A 21,222-nucleotide genomic window follows, 5' to 3' on the forward strand; every position below is an offset into this window, starting at 1 on the left:
TGACTCAATTCTTCACACTACTTCCATCCGGCCTCAGATACAGAGCACTGAACTGGACTTAAAGGAATACGCCACCGTTTGTTGAAATAGGGCTCATCACCGTCTACCCTGGCTGTAGATAGGTGGGCCAACGCATTTTTTGTCTCAGTTCAAGTAATTAGTTTTTTTTGTCTTGTGTTGGCTCACTTTTACTCACAACATGCTAACCGGCAACATAGGATTCCATTCACGGCGCTGCCGGTGTTGCACCGGACCAAAACACTGCATGCACAAAAAATGCGTTGGCCCACCTATCTCCAGCTAGGGGAGACCGTGATAAGCCCTATTTCAACAAACGGTGGCGTATCCCTTTAAGCCTATTTCAAAAAAGGTTTTGTCCCCACTGCCATCACAGTGCTGAACAAACAGTAATACGGCCACCACCACCTCAGTTGCTTTGTAGTTTTCACATTTGATGTGTCTGTGGGTGTCTTAATGTGATGATGTGTTTTTTGTATTTGTGTTACATGTGTTATGTTTGATGTGTTTTATGTGTTGTTGTGCTATGGAACATGAAAAGAAGATGTGTGGAAATGATTATCCCTATGGGACAATAAAGATTATCTATCTATCTATCTGTCTATCTATCTATCTATCTATCTATCTATCAATCCACAGTATATTAGGTTTTATTTTAAATCATTTGATGTTTGACCTTTGTAATGTTTATGATCTCTAAGAGTTGAAACTTACCGTTGGGCGTAGATCAATAGATATGATGCTAAATTCCACTTTCTACTAAGATTGTACGGTTGAGAACTGACGACTGTAGGCTCTAAAACGAGTCATTAGTTCTGTATGTCAGGATAAAAGACAGAGCACAGTTACTGCAGCCCATAGGGCACGACGGGGAGCTTTGTTCCCATTTCCTGCTCCAGTCTTAAAGTTTGGCATTGCACGGAAACGGACATAAAGATTCACGACTTTCCACCAAAAAGCCTGGTTTACTGTGGAGGTAAAAGTTGGAATTTGTGAATCAATGTGTTGGAAGTTAAAATCATGACTCTGAATCTCTGCTGGTCTCTTCTCTTGGTTTCCTGTCTTTTCTTTAAGCCTTAACACAGGTGCAACAGGAGAAGCCAATCAAGCACAGTGTGTACACACCCACAGAGTCTTGAGATGAGGCAAATTAAGTGAAAACACATGTGGGTTGATGGCATGTATTGTCCTAAATACTATTTTTAAAGTATCTTACAGTTTTATACACTGCACTGAGTCTTATTAACAATTTTTTTTCGATGGGCTTTACTCCAATGGATAATTAAATATATGTTCCTGTTTTTTTTCCAGCTGTGGGAAATTGCTGTTTGAGATTTCATTGAATTGAATCTTGACTATGATGACTCTCTTTTCCGCTGCCCAGGGGCGGGGCTAGAAGGGGGACATCCCCCCCCCCCAATCCATTGGGCTAGAGTGCTGTCAATTGCGCAATTGTGATTTCCATTGGATCAGAGTACTGTCACTTGGCTGCCTGTTCTGCCAATCTTCCCAGCCCTTGTGACATGATCAACTGTTTCCATAACGACTATCCCAAATTCTGAAACCATGAAACCAGCACTGGAATTGTTTATTTTTTATTTTTAAAGTAACAGACTGAGCCTATAGAAAATGTGTATTGTATTTAGATATATAATTTGTTTAAAATGAAAACAAGTGAAACTAATAATGAATGTGATTTAGCAGAAGTAGTGTATGTTGTTCTATCCCATCCGATTTTTCCTATATTAGTAAGCATATTTTCTATGCTGTATTCAGACAAAATGGCCCCAGTGGTGTAGTCTAGTTTATTGTAGTGGTTATATACTACATTAGTTGTTCTGCATGTTCTGCTGTCTTTATTCAGTTTGCGGTCACAGTACTCGACCCGTATTAGCCAAAACAGATAGCTGAAGTAAAAGTTGAGTCACAAAATGATGTTGTTACATATTGCACATTTTCAAGTGGGTATATGAAAATTCTGGAGCTTTCTTAGTGCGTAGACGGCGTACACCTGCGTATCACATACAGTAGACTACACCACTGCTGGGCTGATTATTGGTTTCCCCCTGTGCCACCCCACTTAAAAAAATCCTGGAATTGCCCCTGCCCTCGCAAGACAACCCCATGCAGCCCTGTAAGTCCTCAAAGTCTGTGCAGGAAAAAAAAGGGATGGGTCAAAACACACACACACACACACACACACACACACAATCCTACACCCAGGAGGCCGCTGTTTGTGTCCCGTTTGAAACCAAAAGTCAGCGTTGACTTGTTTACGTAGGGTCCTGTAACCTTAATGATTAAATAAGGTAGTGTCTCCAAACTTACCTCAATTATAAATTGTCTCCAGCTAGTTGTACTACAACACTTTTAAAAAATAAGTTAAATTAATAAATATTTTAGTTTTAGCTCTTTTTGATGTTGTAATTTGTAGACGTCCCTAAGCACTCGTCTTACTGCCGGTAGCAGTAGCAGCAGAGAGCAGAAGCCAGCAGGCAAGTGTTATTTAAATAAATTCCTGTAGTACATGTAGTACATAACTTATTTATACAACTGTAGAAGTTTGGTATCATTATTAGTGGGGTATTGTACAAGATACACTCTTGGATCCATTAGGGCCTGCGCTAAGCTATTCAAATGATAACACTAACTCTCCCAATGTTCGACCCAGGTGAAAAAAGCTTCCGGGGGGGGTGTTTGGCTCGAGGTCATGGTGCAAAGGACCCTAGGGTGAAATTACTCCGAACCATCACTTTAATGTTTGAATTTGAACCCTGTTACTTGCAAACAAGTGGTCTGCTGCCTAAAAATGAACTAAATTAAGAAGACAGTGGCAGATGTGCCTGTCAGATAGTAAATTAATTTAGTATTATATTAGCTCTACCTCTACATAAATAGTTACATTATAGATTTTATTATTTCCAATTTTGCCAGAATGTCTGTACACTTCCATTTTAATGATCTAGGATGACTATTATACAACAAAAAAACGTGTAAAAAGAATAAAACACACAGAGCCGCAGGGTTTAGATTAGAGCAGTGAACATTTATATCATAATTTACACTTTTTGACATTTTTGCACATAAATAACTATGTAAACCAGAATGTAAACAGAGACAGTCCTTTTAGGGGATTCTCCTCTGGAGTTAAAGCTCTGATCAGAGAAAGAGACGCTTTGGTCAAACATTAGTTAGAGAGAGAGAGAGAGAGAGAGAGAGAGAGAGAGAGAGAGAGTTACAGAGTTCAGGTTGTTGATGTACAACTGCTGCAGAAAATCACAGTTGCTTTAGTAACATTAAGTCGAGTCTTAATGCCATTTATGACCAGTTTCAGTGATATTGTACACAGTCAAAATGCTACAAGCATCGGCACTGATGTTATAAAGTAGGAGGAGGGGGCCAGTGCATAAAAGAAGGCCGAGGTGCTTTGGTGTATGCCAGTTCAACAAAATGGCGGACCGGTGGGGGGACGAAGAAGGGGGCCATTGCTTCTCAACCGAAATATGAACAAACAACAAAAACAAGAGCAAAACATCTACAAAACTCAAAAGACACACAGCGAAAGAGTGAACACTTCATCATATACACACAGTACATCTTCCCTTCTTCAGCGTTAACGTCCCACAAGTCCTTCTTCCATTGTTTTCATTTTCCTTTCCTCTGTTTATTTTTTTTTGGTGTGTGTTTGGAATTAAAAAAATTAAAGCCACGTGAACTTTGGTTACTAGCGTCAAGTGTGAATCCCTTGTTGACAGTGTTGTAGAAAAATAAAACGAAAAGGAGGGACATTATGTGCTACATGTTGAGCGGGCCGCGCCCCAGCTCCTTTTGGATCACATGAAAAGCTGCACTCCAGTTTCAGTTTGGTTTCTTCTTTTTCTTCAAGTAGCAAAACGCAAATAAATAGAAAGCTCCCACCTTTAGCTGTCCCTTTAAAACACACACACAAACACACACACACACTTGTATCGTCACATGCGCACTGAGGTAACCGTTGTGAAAAATGTACAAAAAAAACAACAACAAAATGCCCTTTTTTGTTTCAAATTAAATTAAGTAGGCATCAGAAAATGACACAGACATACAATAGGGAAGCTATCAAGCAGGGTTGAAATAAAGCTCTTCCTGCTTAATTGACAAATTTATGTGCCGCACTTTGGCAAGTTTTTTTAACCCTTTTTTTTCCTTTTTTTTTTAAACCTGCTATATTGATTTCTAAATTTTAAATAGATAAAACCCTGAAGAGTGGACACCCCTGTTTCTATAGGCCAGAGGTCACAAGACGGACGGATATAGGCATAGAGAGAGTGACTATCTACAGAGAAATGGCCACAGAGAAAAACAAATATAACATCAACAGAAAAATAGTCTTTTTACGTTGATTTCACCCCGTCAGTGTAACCATCCCTTCCACTTATTGCTTTTTGAAGACAACAGATAAAAAGTATAATAAATTAAGGAGGTTATATAACAACTAATTGATCCAAAAAAAACAACATCTGAGACATTTGAAAAATAGAGACCAAATAATACAATAACAATAATGATAATAGCATTATATTAATTACACTAAAAAGGTAAATCCTGGGTAGATGATTGTCTCTAAGTGTAACAAACGCTGAAACCGCTAAGTAGTCATGGGACATTGTCTCTTGAGCCCTGAGTACGCGAGTCCCTGATAGGTTGAAAACCTGGTGTAACCGTGGTGTTCCTCCTGATGACAAACCAGGTAGAGAATTATTTATTTACAGGCGTTGCTCCTGGCAACTCGGTCCGCCCTTGAGCCGCACAGTCTCGGCTTTACGTCCCTTTCGGGTTTAAAGGTAACTTAAGCGTGATCCTCCGACTCCTGCTTGACGGTGACGTTGGCGGGAAGCTGCGGGACGTGGCTGCTGTGCCGCATCTTGATGACCGACGTCTCGTTCGGGGACTCGTAGGTGCCGTAACCCGCGGACATGAGCTCGGTGGTGCAACCCTTGTTGTGGTGGGGGTGGAAGCGGGACGACTTAAGGTCGGCCTCCCTCCACAGCATCCCCAAGACCTGCTTCTCCAACATGGCCTCCACCTCTGCGCCTCCCTGCAGCTGCTCCAGCTGCTCGGCGTGCTCGCTGACGTCGAATCGCTCGATCTCCTCGTTGGCGCGTTGCACCTCCTCCAAGGCGGCCTGGCTGGAGACGGCCGGGCAGTAGCCCTTCAGGTGAAGCCGCAGGCTGCACACGTGGATGTAGTGGCGGTGGCAGTGGGAGCATTTGTGCGGACGCTCGCGCGAGTGCAGGCGCTTGTGCAGCTTGAGGTGGACGAACTGCGTGAACTTGGCCGGGCAGAGTTTGCATTGGTAGGGCTTTTCTCCCGAGTGGAGGCGCAGGTGAGTTTTCAGGTTGCTGGTGCTGCTGAAGCGCTTGTGACAAACCTGGAAGAGACAAAAAAGAAATAATGTCAGCAGCTTGTAGCATCCCACCAACTAACCGCCACATCGGTCTGGGGAATTCGGTCCAATAAAAAAAGTGCATCATCTGCGTATTTTCTCACCGGACATTCGTGTGGCTTCTCCCCGGTGTGGACCAGGAAGTGTTTTTGCAGGTGAGCCAGCTGGGTGAAGCCTTTGTTACAGGTCTGACATTTGAAGGGTCTCTCTCCGCTGTGAACACGAAGATGAACCTACATGACAATGAAGAGGGGGAAAAAAAAATGCTTAGCCGCATTCAGATCTTGTAAATGTCAAAGAAACCAAACAAACTAAAATATTGCTAACCGGTAAAGAAATATTCTCTGATTATCTATTAATAGGGGAAAACATACAGAGTTTGTCACTTGGTTTTGTCTAATTATTGAACTGCAATCCACATATTACAAAGGACTGGAATGATTATAAGGCGGTAAATCAAACAAGCAGACGTGACGTTGAAAGACAAACACGGATCAACTCGGCAGCGCCGCGAGCCTCACCTTCAGGTTCGACAGCTGTCCGAAGGTCTTGCTGCACACGTTGCACTCGTACTTGATTTTGCCGTTCTGCTTCTTCAGCGGGTACGGCAGCGCCTTGTAGCCCGCTGAGCCCGGGCCACGCTTCACCTTGGTCAGGTTGACGGCCTCCTCATCGGAGCAATGCTCGTTGCCGTTGCCCAGCAGGGCCGAGGTGGGCTTGGTGGGCGCCCGCTCGCTGAGTGGTGCTGTGCCTGCTGTTGGGGAGCCGCTGGGCGGGGCGTGGGTGGGTCTGTGTGGGTGAGGGTGCCCCGGGTAAGGGTGGTGAGGCCCTGCTTTGTCCTTCAGAGAGGTGGCGGCTGAGAAGGCACTGGTGGGCCTGGGGAGGAGGAAGTCTCTGTGGGCAGAGATGGGGGAGGGGTGGACGTGGTCAGGCATCAGGAAGCGCCTCCCTGCTGTGTCGGAAGGCAGGAGGGGCACGTGAGGGTGCAGGAGGCTGCTGTAGAGAGGGTACATCCTTGGAAAGATCCCTCCTACGGTGGGGACACCACCTCCGGGCAGAGGGTAGTGATGGGGGAGGATGTAGCGTGAGTAGGGGGCTCCTGGAGGGTAGAAGGACGAGGGGAGGGGGGTAGATGGCGGGGAGTAACCGGGGTAAGAACCCAGCCCGGCCGGGTAGAAAGAAGCCGACGATTGTGCGGGACCCAAGGGGCTCCCCTGGGGGCTGCTGTCGGGGCTGCTCCTTGCCGACGGGCTGGGCGTGGCTGAAGACTGGTTGCCTGGGGAACGTGTCGCTGGGTAACCAAGCTGGGCGGATTTGTGGCCGAGGAAGTCTTCAGTGATGTGAGGGTGGGGCCTGAGAGCTGGGTAGAGCGCGCGAGGGTACAGGAGGCGCTCAGGGCTGTCGGCGCAGCGCGGCCGAGTGGGAAGCGGCCGGCTGGGCTCCCTCTTTATGGGCGAAGAGGAGGAGGAGGAGGTGCTGTTGGTGCCACGCAGAATGGAGAGTACACTGTGTTCCCTCTTGGGCGGCGTAGGGGTGACTGCGACAGGGGACGGGCTGCAGGCTTCGACCAAACGCTCCTCACTGCTCACCTGCTGCTGCTTGACCTCCAAGAGAGACTGCTCTGTAGAGACAGAGAGAGAAAAGAGGTCAGCGGGAGTTCACCAGATCAAGATAGGATCCTCATGGTTCCCCTTGGGGCCCGATAATAAATAATTCCAATTTTTGCCATTTAAAGTAATAATCATGACTTCTATTTACCAACACAAATACTCAAATTCCTTTGAAACGGCAGAGATTGACTTCTCCAAGTTCTCTACAGCAAAGATGTGTATGTGTGTGTGTGTGCGTGTGTGTGTGTGTGTGTGTGTGAGTGAGTGCGGGTGTGTCACACAGGGTTAAGGAACACCATAAGTAACTCAGTGGGCCAATTAAGGTGACAGATTTGACGAACGAGCGTGAGGGACGAGGGCGGGGGCGAAAGACAGGAAGTGAGGCGTGACAGCTGCCTTCGGGCATTGTGTGCGTTTAAATCAGTGTGTGTCTGTGTGTGTGTGTGTGTGTGTGTGCCCATAAAATCAAGATAAAATCAAAATGGTGGCAGACAGACAGGGCTGATGGAAGGTTTCCTGCTAAAGATATCCTCCAAAAAAGCTTGGCCTCCACCTGCCCCCACTCCCCCCCACACACAGACACACACACACACACACAACATGACAAGATATACACACACAGAGGCGCCTGCAGACAAAGCCCTCTGTCTGATTTGTTGACTCTTCCACTTTTGGAGAAGACAGACACACACACAGACAGACACACACAGACAGACAGACAGACAGACAGACAGACACACACACACACACACACACACACACACACACACACACACACACAAACACTTTTGATCAAGCTCCTACTCTCCTGATTTTCCTGGCCATTTGCTATTGTTTCCGGGTCAAAGGTTAGATTAGAGAGCTTCCTCCTCAGTCACTCACACCTACTGTGTTCTCTGCTTGATGAAAGAGTGGATTAGGAGGAGAGCTCACACACACACTCTCTAAAAGCCCCTGGTAGTCAGCTTGCAGCACATCTCGCCTGTTAAATGGCTTCAGACGGGCCCTTAAAACGCCGCCGTTTATTATCTATAAGCTCATTTACTGCCCAGTCAACTTTTTACTGTGAGGTCACTAAGAGGCGAGTGTGTGTGTGTGTGTGTGTGTGTGTGTGTGTGTGTGTGTGTGTGTGTGTGTGTGTGTGTGTGAGAGATGGAGGATGTCAAAGTTAATCCTGAGTGCCAGCACTCATGAAATTTGTTTGACTCTCCCCGATTCACCCGCTCTCGCGCACACACACACACACACACACACACACACACACACACACACACACAGTTGATGACCCTTGCATCTGCAGTATAGCGGCAGTGTGTAAACATTGAGGTTATCTGTAAGCCTTCCTCCTCCTCCTCCTCCTCCCTCCTTCCTTTTTCTAGAAAACAAACAGGGCGGCCATCTTGGAGATATCAATCTGTCAACACGGCCCTTCTGCCAGGAAGTTCAAGTAGTCAACAGAGGGGGTGGGAGGGGCGACTCTACCTCCAGCACTCCCTCCTCCACCTTCTTTCTGGTCTTTTCAAGTAGCAAATATATCAAGGCAAACGGCCGACACACACATGTGTGTGTGTGTGTGTGTGTGTGTGTGGGTTATGTTCAGAGACGCTCTGCTCTGCCGACAAAAACACTCTCTCTCTCTCTCACACACACACACACACACACACACACACACACACACACACACACACACACACACACACACACACACACACACACACACACACACACACACACACACACACACACACACGCAGAGTATGTGTGAGCGAGCATGTGTTTGAGATGAAAAGAGTGGGTGTGAATGTGTTGGCATCTCATGCTCATGCTCATGCTCATGCCTGTGTGTGTGTGTGTGTGTGTGTGTGTGTGTGTGTGTGTGTGTGTGAGAGAGAAGAGAGAGTGTTTTTGTCGGCAGAGCAGAGCGTCTCTGAATATAACCACACACACACACACACACACACACATATGGCTGACAGGTGCTTTCAAGTGCCAACACTTAAAGAATGCTAAACGGCGGCGACAAAAAGGAGTGAGAGAAGAACAGAGAGGAGAAAGTGAGGGAGTGCAACACCCTCAGTCATTTTGCTCACACACAGACACACACACGTCTGGTTTTGCTATGACTGCACAGGAAAGAGAGCAAAAATCGGAGGGAGACAAACACAATACATACAACGGTAGATAAATTGTTGCACTACTCTGGAATAAAACACAGGATGTCGCTGGGTTTGGACCAGTACCTGGGGCCCCCCTTGGGACACTGAGTGCAATTTTAAAAAGGTAATGCAAAAATAATGCATTTTCTTATCTGATTTTGATCAGTAATTAGCAGCACCTGATATGAGACAATTCAGATCGAATCAAAGTTTGAACTTTAAAAGGTCAGCTCGGATAACTAAAGTCATTTAAATAACTGGATTGCATCCACTTCCTCTTCTTCTACTTTATGCCCGTGTAGCTGGGTTCCGGTTTAACGTTACTTAGTCAGAAAGAGTGTGGTTTTTCTTGGTTTTACTCAGCCGATGAGATTATTTCTGACTCTGTTTGTAGAGCTAAAACTCCGGTCCAACAGTCAAAACTACTCATTTTAGGAACAGATACGCTCATCAGACCGTAAAAAAAAAAAAAAAAAAAAAAAAAAAAAGCGCTAGAAACTTTAAGCTCTGTCGACCAAAGAGAGAACTGCAGCCAAGTGGAGGTAAGGGTTTCTGCTGCAGGTAAACATCGGTGTTCAAGTCACTGGCAGGTCAACAGAGGCCCGTGGGGCTAAATAACAGAGGCAGCTAATGAAAGACAACACATATACTGTATACACACACACTCAGGGCGGCTTTGGAGAGGGGAGGGAACAAGGGCCAGCCAGGGGGGGGGGGGGGGGAGGAGGCGCTGGGTACCTCCTGCCTCTCTCCCCCAGGTCATGCGCATTTTTCCCTGGGCAGTGGAGTCGCTGAGGCTGGGTCTGCTGGTTCTTATACCACCCTAACACTGCCATTAGCCTTCAGTCACACCTGGAAACCCCTGAGCTCCCACTCTCTCTCTCTTTGTTTCCCTCTGAGCTCGCTCTCTCTTTGATCAGCTCAGCTAAAGTGGATAAGTGCCGTTGGTGCGCCGTGTCATGAAAGGGTGAATTCTAGAGCTGTGTGTCCAAATCTGTGTGTCTCTTTGCTTTCCTGCTTAACATACAAAAAAAAAAAAACTAACTCTCATTTATGATGCTAGTTTAAAAAGGTAAAGATATTGGCAGTTCGGGGGTTAGTGTTGTTACTAAAAAAAGGTTAACAGAAGAATTGCAAAACATTTTTCTATGAGGAAGGAGAAATCTGACTCTTACTTTTAGACGCTTCTTCTCATAAAAAGGTCACACACAGTCACGCAAACACAGTCTCTGCTCCTTTTTATTGAGGTTGAGCGAGGTTGTGTGTGTGTGAGTGTGTGTGTGTGTGAGCTTTCATGTTGGAAGCGGGTCTTTAAGTGTGTAAGACTGTGGCATTAGGGGCCATATCCCCCTGTCTGTGTAATTACACTGTCACTGGCACACACATACACACAAAAGTACAACGATGGCACTGACAGAGATGAAAGGTTGTTGGTCTTGTATTCCTGTGTATGAGTGTGTGTGTGTGTGTGTGTGTGTGTGTGTGTGTGTGTGTGTGTGTGTGAGAGATAATGACAGGCTAACGTTCAGAGAGGAAGGAGACACGGCTACACTCAAAAACACTGGTAGGCTTTAAGAGCGGCGACAGGACACACTCAAGACACAAACACACACACACACACACACACACACACACACACACACACACACACACACACACACACACACACACACAGTCAATTGATTTTCAGTTTTTTTTTTAGGTTGGCTGCTCCAAGCATCAGACATTCAACACAAATAGCCTGTTCTTTCACAATAACAAACATGCTCATATTTTTCTTCTAACCCTAACCCTTAAAAATAAACTTGAACTTACTGAGTTTCTGCATCATCAGCTCTCCTGATGGCGGGTAGTGGAGACGTCGGGCAAAGTCGTGGCAGTACCACACGAGCAGCTCAGCGCTGGCCGGGATGGGCTTCACCGTGTAGAAGTAAATCTCCATGCCGTTCTGACATGCCGCTATGTTCTGCTCCGCGGCCGAGTGGGCCGGGTTCACGTAGCGCATCCAGTTAGAGCGGGTCTCATCCAGGCCATCGACGAAGTGGTGGAACTCCCTGTCCTCGTAGATCTGGGGTGAGGGAAGGAAGGAAGGAAGGAAGGAAGGAAGGAAAGAAGGAGAAAATATTAGTAAGAGTTTAGTGACATCATTATTGATTTTAATGTCAGAATTTATTTAACAGGAAAAACTCTTTCATGGGGTCTTTCTTTACTTTTTTCTCTTGTTTCTAAGAAAAACAGAGAAAAGTTTTAAAAACCAAATTAGTCAATTCAGTCGTAAGTAAGCGATAAAAGCATTTTTTAAATCAGTAACCTCTGTCTTCTATTTTTGTCCTTTTCTCCATGTAAACTCCAACTGACTAAGTGACTAAATCAGTATGTAAATGAGTACGTAGACAAGTAGCCTAGTAAAGAGTCAGCCAGTAAATGACTTCCTCAAAAAGTAACGAATAACAAACTAAGTGACCAGTTTAGATTCATCCAGCCAGTTTTTTTTTTTTTTTTATATAAAGCACACTACATCCAACCATCTTACATCTCACTATCCCTCTCTCCGTCCCTCCATCATTTCAATCCTCACCATGTCCCTCGCTTCACCTTCCGACGAACAGACGGAGACCGAGTGTCGCGGACGAAGAGGTCCTCTTTTATATTGAAAAGGGAAAGGAATAACCAACTCATTTTCTTACTCTCCTCCCCCTTTCTCTGTCTGTCTGTTTCTCTTTCACTCTTTTTTTTGATCTCTCTTTTCTCTTGGCTCACTTTGTGTGTGTGTGTGTGTGTGTGTGTGTGTGTGTGTGTGTGTGTGTGTGTGTGTGTGTGTGTGTGAGAAAGTGAGATATGAGCATGAATGGAAGACCTTTCTGATTTAGTATGTCTTCTTGTGGTTTGGAGCATAGTGAGGTTTTTTTTCATGCAAGTCACACACACACACACACACACACACACACACACACAGTGTGGGGGCGGTGGTCAGGTAGGTGGCTTGTGAGTGTTTGTACTCTGACTACTAGTTACTGGTAGTGATGAAATGTATTCTGTCGAGCTGTGTGTGTGGACTTACAGGAACCCTAGTGTGTTATGCTATTTGTGTAAAGATGACATCACATCCCCGCTCAATGAACACACACACACACACACACACACACACACACACACACACACACAGAAAAACAGCGAGCCCAGTTTCCTGTTCCACTGACTGACTTTAGGCGCGCGTGACGTTTTCCCTTGCGTGTACTCACCCTCCAGAAGTACTTGCGGTTGGCGTCTTTGGGGACGCTGTCGGCTGTGTAGATCTCGCCCACCAGGGGACCGAAGCGAGTTCCTTTGGGGATGTACTCCCTGCTGCACACGCCAACCACCTGCACCAAGACACACACGGGTTACACAAAAGATGGAAGAGGTCTTTGAAGTAGACTGTGTGATGTGTGTGTGTGTGTGTGTGTGAAGATCTTTACACACAAAATGTTAGCGTCCAAACAGATTGTAGATACGATCTGGCAATGCTTTTCTGTTAAAACGGTAAATGGTAACACAGAAAAATGTGACGGATTGACTCTCTTTTAATATCTTTAAACGGCAGATTGTAAAATGTTGAGATGCAAGAATTTTGCATGGCAACACAAAGCTTCTCTGTAATAACACACACATTAGAAATCATGCTTGTTCATGCTGTTGTACACATCCAGCAGTGATATGTGTCATTAAGTCTAATTAAGTCCTCTTGAATGAGCAACTACACACACACACAGTATCAACCAGCTGTCAACCGGACGGTGATTAATGAACCAACTCCACACTTCACTTCTTTTGGAGGGAGAGAGAGAGAGAGTGTGTGTGTGTGTGTGTGTGTGTGTGTGTGTGTGTGTGTGTGTGTGTGTGTGGTTGAAGAAAAACTGTAAAATCTCTTCTTTCAATTCTCTTTTTCGCTCGTCACACCTCCATTTGTCGCCACATCAAACCCAAACTGCTGCCACTTCAGACGCTTCGGGGGGGGGGGGGTGGGGGACATGCAGACACTCAAAAGATTTTTATTTTTTTCGTTTTGGTTTCTCATCTTATTCAATCAAAGAACAAAAAAAATAAGAGGAGGAGGAGTAGGAGGAGTAGGAGGAGAAAGAAGAGAGAAAAAAAAAAAAAGGATTATGTGGCGACTAGACGACAGGCTCCAGCCGTGGATGATAGAGAAACACACGCACACGCGCACACACGCACACACACACACAGGGTTCCAAATCACTTTTCTCTTTACTTTTTAGTGCGTACTGCAGCTGCACACTTTCTTCATGCATAACCCACACAAACAGACATCTTTCCCAAACCCTTGGTGACATGGGAAATCCCCCCCCACCCCCCACCCCCTTCCCCTTCTCCCTCTATCGCATATGTGTGTGTGCACATGAGTGTGACTTTTTGTTTTAACTTATTAACAGACTTTCACAATGCTCTCTCTCTCTCTCTCTTTGACCCAAAACTCAATCTTCTTTGATCAGAGTGACAAACTCCCGTCCTCAGCCTTTCCCTTCTTCCAGTCTAGATAAATATTAGCTCTCTCTCTCTCTCTCTCTCTCTCTCTCTTTATCTCTCTCTGCCCCTTGCCTCAGTTTCCCCGTTGATAAGCCACTGATGAGAAAATCTATGTGATCACGCCACCTTAGGTTTGCAGACAAACTCACAAAGTGTCAAAATTGGCAAAGTCGCGACCCTTTGATCTGCAGTCATGCACCTTTTTTTTTTTTTTTTTTCCTCCCCAGTTCAAACTGCTTTGAAAAACCCAGCATAGATCCACCCCTGCAGCAGGAGATTTTACCCAGCCTGCTTTTCTACCAGGTAAGTGAGTGATGACTTCAAAATCTATATAATGGACAACAACTAATCACGATCACTGTAAAAAGGTGTTTTTGTGCTCTTTATCATTTATTTGTTTTTCGGATTTCCACGATCAAAAACGGTGTCTTGTGATATTATATATGAAAGCCCTCCGTTTTTTTTTACGTACTTATCACATTATCAGAGAGCCTTTTTGGTCCTGTGCAATAACTCACTGTTATCCAACCTTTAGTTTCAACCTTTGACGCGTTGACATTTTGACTTTTTCACCTCCACTTCGATCAATGGCTGAAACGTTATCCAATCGGGGTCGAAAAAAAAAAAAAAAAAAAAAAAAAGTCAAAAGGGCACTATTTGATTAGTTGAGAAAGATTTAGACGGGGAATGTGTCATGCAAATCAGATTTCTTTATCCTGCCCCAGTAACAAAACTGACCTAAATATCACCACTGTAAGCCAGGTGAAGTTTCTGGCTTTTCAAAAGTTGGCTATTCTGCTCCAAACTTTCAGGGTTTCAAGACACCCTGTATCACATAAAGCTTCAGATTACTGTCGATTTGAGACATGATGAATCAGAGGGGTCAAAGTTTACATCATAACCCCAAAAAAATCTCACTGAGTGGCTTCAAAATGAGCAGACAGAAGCAGTCTGATTTGTCTGTTGGAATGATTAAGTGCGCCCCCTGTCAGCAGACACAGGTACTGCAGCTAGTTCAGTGACTGACATGGAATTAAGTCTACACACACACACGCACACACACACCCACACACACACACACACACACACACTTGCTTCAGGCGTTTCACACACCCACTCACACACAGAGAATCCTCCCTGCAATGTGTACGTGGAGTTTTATGGCGAGACACGACCCCCTCTCCATTACATGACCGACATCTGACTCACGAGTGTGTGCAGATGGCTTTGCTGGAGTGTGTGTGAAACATTGGGACTGGAGAGAAAGTGTGTGTGTGTGTGTGTGTGTGTGTGTGTGTGTGTGTGTTTTCTGAGTCTGACCTCCTTGCTGTCAGCCGGGTGTTTGAAGACCAGGTTTCGGGGCAGTGACGCCTCAGCTCTGGTCGTCGGCGGCGGCGTCATGGCGTCGCCGCCTTGCCCCGCCTCCCACGGCGTGTCTTTGACGATGTACGTGCACTTCTCCTCGAACTCTGGCTCCGTCCATTGGGTCATGTCCGCGTCCTCCATCTCCGTCTCCATCTCCATGTCCACGTCCGAGTCTGCCAGCGTCTGCGCTCCGTCGGTGCTGGAGCTGGTGGTGGTGGTGGCGGTGGAAGCCATCTTGGCTCCGTGGTGCGTGTCGTCCTGCTCCATGGTGTGCGCCCCCTCACTGGTCAACATGGCCGAGCTATGAGAGGTCGCCTGGTTGAGAGACAAAGGGAGAGAGAGCACATTTAGAAAATTTGAATCTCCTTTATTTAAGCATTTATACCAATGAAGAACAAGAGCGTTTTTATTCTACAGTTTAGAATGGATCTAATGGTAAGAAAGAAAGATTGAAGGGGGAAAGAAAGGAGGGAGAGCTGAGGGTAGAAGGAAAAAAAGAAAAAAGAAAAAGAAAGAAAAGGTGTATCAAAAACTGAAAGACAGAAGGAAGGAATGAAAGAATGAGGGAGGAAGAAGAAACCATTCGAGGCAAAGGAAGGAAGAAGGTGCAGATGAGAAGAGAAAGGAGGACACGTTAGGGACAAAGAAAGAAAGAAAGAAAGAAAGAAAGAAAGAAAGAAAGCAGAGAAGGAGGACTAAAAAAGATAATTGAAGTAAGAAGGAAAAGAGATGTGGGAGGCAAAAAGATAAGAAAGAAAAAAAGGAAAGAGAGAGGATTAGGACAAAAGGTGATAAGAACAGACAGAGAGATGGAGGGATGAAGAGAGAGAGAAAGAAAGAAGAGAGGAAGAGCTGGTATTGTTATGGGGGGGTGAGTCAGTGAGGAGGGGGTCTGACTAACATTGCTGTCACACGCACACGCACACGCACACGCACACGCACACACACACGGGAAACAATTTAAACCGGCTTTCATTCATGACATGTAATAATCACTTTAATATAATGATCATATGATAATAGGGGTATTATTTGCCAAAAAATACCAAAGTCCAGCGCCGTAAAACTCTAAATGTTGTAAATGTTATTCAGTTGTTGTGTCATGTAATAAGAAATACTATCTGTTCATGTTTCCCGTTTCCAAAATGAATCAAACTTTTTGCTGATCTTTTCTTTTCTTTTTTTTCGGTCTATAAGAACAACAATACACAAAGTCTGTTTTTTTTCTTTTGAAAGAGTGGGGCTGAGATAGGACACTTTGATCAAAGGGGAACAAAGAGGAACTGAAGGAGGAACTTAACACGTGTTTCAAATATAAAGTGAAACAATCCTTCCCTCTTCTGTGTATATTAGGAATTTAGAGTCAACGGGACGTGTCTTTTTCTTTTAATAAATTACAACACAGTTTTCAACCGGTGCATTTATTCTTCGTGAAATAATCTCATTGTGATTTACAACAGCAGCCCTTCAGCGGATACACACGCTGAACAATGCATGTCTCTTTCTGGAAATGGACAATTTATTCACCATAGTATTAGACAAGTCTCTCTTTGTGTCCCCTCTCTCTCTCTCTCTCTCTCTCTCTCAGACGGTTATCAGCTTCTACGTGTGAGAGAAGATTATGAACATTAAATCTCCTCTGTAACCCCCCTCCCTCGTTCACCCCCCCCCCCTCTCCCGTCTCTTCCTGGGGTTGAAGACAGAGGAAGGAAATGCTGTCTGTGTCTCAACGAAGCTAAAATTGGAAGCAGAGTGGCACTGCAGCGGAACCGGCAAATCATCCTGACTGACTCCCAGCGTGTGTGTGCCTGTGTGTGTGTGTGTGTGTGTGTGTGTGTGTGTGTGTGTGTGTGTGTGTGTTGGTAATGGATGGAGTGGGGGGGCGCGGCGGGGTGCACGAGGAAGGGAGCGCCAAAAACTTTTCCATTTGGGGGGCCACAGCAGCACAAACAAAAATTCAAACGCGATCCCACCCAAGACACAGACACACACACATACACACACACATACACAGGCAGATATCCACTCAGGGAAAAAACATGCCGCTCATCCCACGCAGGCGAGCGGAAAGGCAGCAGATCTTCAGTGACAACACTCAGCTCTGTGAATTCTTCTGCAGCCGCAAGAAAGAAAATGATTTCACATCCAACTGGCTCCAGTCACAGCTAACAACTTCTCCCTCCAAACAGCACCGAGACATGACACAAAGAGACAAACTCAAACTGCCTCTGGTCACCGACGAGGAGTGAATTCAAAATGAACGTCTTAATTTAAACAGACGTTCTCACATTGCGATGCCCTTTCAGGAACCAACACACTGGCACAGACTGAATTTAATAAGTCAAGAGTGTCATCGTGTCTTCATATTAAATGTAATTTGGATGTTTTTTTTTTTTTGAGCTCTTGCAAATCACACAACTGACTTTCTTGTTTCTGAACTTGCAAGAAAATGCTCTTAAAATGAATCAAAATACCATGAAGACCGGAATCATTAAGAAAACAAGCTGATCTTCGTTGGGTCAAACAACTTTCACAGTTAAACTCATCAGACCAGAGCAAAGCACATCATTCCAAACACATTCAAATCACACCAAAAATTTCCATTATTTGAACTGTAAAATTATGAAATTTCCAGCAGGCCGGACCATTCCCCCAACCGAGAAGAGACCAGCAGAACATCAGTTTCTGCTCTATTTGCCATTTAAATGAAGCATGTTAAAAACCTAATCAGAAATGTAAATGTTTCTCAATATTTCATCACTCAGCAAAACTCGGAACCCTCTTTGCATAACAGCTGCAACATCGAAAACTAATAGTGAAACCAAAAAACCAAGACACAATTCACCTCTCATACATTTAGATCAACTGGAAATACAGAAACTGAGACTGCACGCAGTCAGAGGAATTTCTAATGAATGTGCAATTTAATGAGTCAAAGTGAAATGTGAGCTGTTTGACCAACTATCAGATTAAAAACTGCAATGAGAAATCACACTTTCTCATCTGAATCCAAGAGGACAAAAAGTCAAATTCACAGTGACTTGTTGACACTTTTTCTGACAACAAAACAAATACTGACAATACTGTCCAACTCTGAGTGAACACACACTTCTTAAAGTGTGCAACAAAGCCTTTTAAATCCCAACCAGAGGTGCTGAACAAACAATATTTAAAACCACTCCGAAGAAAACATCTCCAAGCAGCAGTCAAACGACCTAAATTAAAAAATAATAATAATGAATTAATGATCAAGTCAGGAATAAAATCGTTTTTTTTATTTTTATTTTCCAGTCAGAAACAAGCACCAAAAAAAGATCTGATTTTAAACAACCTTTAAAGTGACAAAAAAAAATTTGTCTTTAAAAAGTAACTTTTACTTGCTGGTTTTCTATTCTCATAATCCAGAAATCTTAACCCAATGTCTAAAAAAAAAAAAAAAGAGGAAGAACAAAAACAAAAAACGCAAAAAGGAGTTCAAATCTATGTTTAAGAAAATGAACAAAGTCCTTCAGAAGTTTTGTTCATCTGCTTATTCTTTTTTAAATGTAAAAAATAAAAAGTCGGAGTGTGTAAGGAGCTGCTCCGTACTCACCGTATAACTTTGGTCCCATCCACACATAGGGACGTCCGGTCAAATCCTCTATATGTGTGTCTCTGAGGAGTGTGTGTGTGTGTGTTTAGCACAGGTGCAGATCTCCCCCTGTGTCCGTCCCGTTCCGTGCGCTGATACTCCACACCGGTGTGTTAGAGTGTGTATGAGTGTGTGATCCACTCGGTGTTCAGTGTTCAAATGCCTCACAATGCCCGACATCCATCTGATTTAGCTGGAAGGAGGACCGCCCTCAAAGCCACGCCCACACTCCTTACCCCTACCTCTTGGCCCCGCCCACCCCACTTTCCTCACACACACACACACACACACACACACACACACACACACACACACACACACACACACACACACACACACTGACAACACAACCTTTTCTGCATCAAAATAAAGTTTTCTTTCAATAATGATAATGGTGTGTGCGTGCGCGTGTGTGTGTCTGTTGTGTGTGTGTGTGTGTGTGTGTGTGTGTGTGTGTGTGGGGGGGATGTCTGTTAGCAGCTTGAAAAGGGTAAACAACATGTGTGTGTGTGTGTGTGTGCGTGTGTGTGTGTGTGCGCGTGTGTGTGTATGTTGATGGGGGAGCATTGAGTCACTGTCACAGGATGTCCCTTTCTTCCCCAGGAAAACACACACACACACACACACACACACACACACACACACACACACACACACACACACACACACACACACACACACACACACACTGCCTCTAGGGGGCAGGACTGATCTGTTTCCTTCTCTGAAGTATTCTCTCTCTCTCTCTTCTTGTGTATGTCTCTCACCCTCTCTCTCTCTTACGGTCCCTCTCCCTCTGCTCTCATCTTCATTTAGCTCTCTCTCTCTCTCTTTCTGTCTTCCTCTCTTCAGTTTCTCCCTTTCTTTCCCTCTTTTGCTTTCTCTCTCTTTAAAGTGACTTGGATTTTAATGTAAATGTAAATGGGCCTTAACGACTTTGTGTTGCCAAAGTTCTTGAATGTAGAGCAGATCAAGGAAAGAAGGGAAAAAATGAGGGAAGGAAACTAAAAGAAAAATGTGATCGTGACGTTACCTAAAGGCTTCAGTTCTTTGCTGTTGTTGGATTTGTAATAATGACCATTGTGTAATGCTGCACAATTCTGCAAAAAACATTATGTCAAAAGGAAAACCAGTGATAGTGCTGAATGAACTTGGGGTGAGAGTCTAAATTGTAATTTCTCATAAAAATAATAAATAAATGAAATAAAAAGACACAGTTGGGGTTAGGGCAACCCCAAAACTGCAGGAAAATCTGATAAGCCTGAATGTAAATCATGGGGTGTGAAATTGTCCAATATGGACGTAATTGGGGTGGCAGTAGCTCAGGCCGTAGGGTGTTCCAGGAGTTCACCTTGAGCAAGTCACCGAACCCCCCAGCAAAGTACAAAATTTAATTAAGTTAAAATGTATCACTAATGATTTTTGACATAATGTTTCTCACACATTTGAATCATTTATTAGATATTTGCAGCTCATTGTAAAATATCAGACACGTAGAATGACAAAATGTTAAGTTAGTTCCTTTCTGCTCTCATGGAACGCCTATATATATATATATATATATATATATATATATATATATATATATATATATATATGTTGCAATAAAGCATATGTTCTCTAACAGCTCAGATATCAATTCAATGGATGTTTGCATACAACAGCTCCCAGCTCTCACTCTCCCTGGTATAACAAAAGCTCGTTCGCTCACCAACAGTGGAAATTCCCATGTAATTGTCCCCCCCGACTCCCTCAATTTACCTCCTACTCACTCGCCTCCCCCTTCTCGCCCCTCTCTCCCACTTCCCTTTGATTTCCACGCTGTATTTACATAAATGATTTTCCACACTGACCTCTCTCTCTCTCTCTCTCTCTCTCTCTCCAGCTTTTTCCATCACTTTTCTCTCCCACTTTATTCTCTTGATGCCTCCCCTACAATACTATAGATCAATTTTAAAAAAGTGCCTGTTCCTCTTTTTCTCACTTGATTTTCTTTTTTCTTCTCTCCAAAATTTCAATATTGGAAGAGACAGGGACAGAAGATAAATGATTCACCTTTTAAAAATGAGGAACGAATCTAAAAAAATGATAAAATCTAAAGACCTAAATGAAAAGAGTGAAAAAGATATCACGTCTTCCTCACTGACAGCGAGACTTGACACTCGTGGGTGATTTGTTGATGAGTTGAATTCTTTTTCCTGCTGATTGCAATATTGAACAGTACATTGGAGTCAATAAAAACCTCTGAACCTCAGCTGATTCTAATCTTCTGAGACATCTTGATCAGATTTAAAAAAAATGAATTTTGTTTTTCATCTCCTGTTTTTTGTCCTCGTATAAATTCTTTCCCGAAAACGCTATCCAGTTTCCAGTTTTCTGGCAAATTCAACTGGTAATACTTACAATTTGCGGATTCTGTCCTCCAAAACATAAAAAAAATTGATTTTGTCACACTGCTCCAAACACAAAGTCTTGGACCAAACAGATAAG

General features: G+C 44.1%; 1 protein-coding gene across 1 annotated transcript; it reads right to left on the reverse strand.

The window, feature by feature from the left end:
• Positions 1–3,110: 3,110 nt before the first annotated feature.
• On the reverse strand, positions 3,111–18,877 carry prdm1a (PR domain containing 1a, with ZNF domain). The gene is made up of 7 exons (XM_028580543.1): positions 18,694–18,877; positions 15,057–15,416; positions 12,452–12,571; positions 11,025–11,277; positions 5,965–7,064; positions 5,548–5,676; positions 3,111–5,428 (listed from the first exon to the last, which is right to left on the reverse strand). The coding sequence occupies exons 1-7, from the start codon at positions 18,718–18,720 to the stop codon at positions 4,847–4,849; spliced, it is 2,571 nt and encodes an 856-aa protein (XP_028436344.1). The 5' UTR covers positions 18,721–18,877; the 3' UTR covers positions 3,111–4,846.
• Positions 18,878–21,222: the final 2,345 nt, after the last annotated feature.

Source organism: Perca flavescens, chromosome 6 (assembly GCF_004354835.1).
Source record: "Perca flavescens isolate YP-PL-M2 chromosome 6, PFLA_1.0, whole genome shotgun sequence".
Taxonomy (NCBI): Eukaryota; Metazoa; Chordata; class Actinopteri; order Perciformes; family Percidae; genus Perca; species Perca flavescens.

What these genes read in the sequence shown, in the direction of transcription:
- prdm1a (XM_028580543.1), bottom strand. Translation starts at nt 18,720, where the DNA reads ATGTGTGGATGGGACCAAAGTTATACG. An exon ending in ACCCGGCTGACAGCAAGGAG is followed by an intron (nt 12,572 to 15,056) that starts GTCAGACTCAGA and finishes GTCTTGGTGCAG; the next exon opens with GTGGTTGGCGTGTGCAGCAG. An exon ending in AGAAGCCACACGAATGTCCG is followed by an intron (nt 5,429 to 5,547) that starts GTGAGAAAATAC and finishes TGTCTCTTCCAG; the next exon opens with GTTTGTCACAAGCGCTTCAG.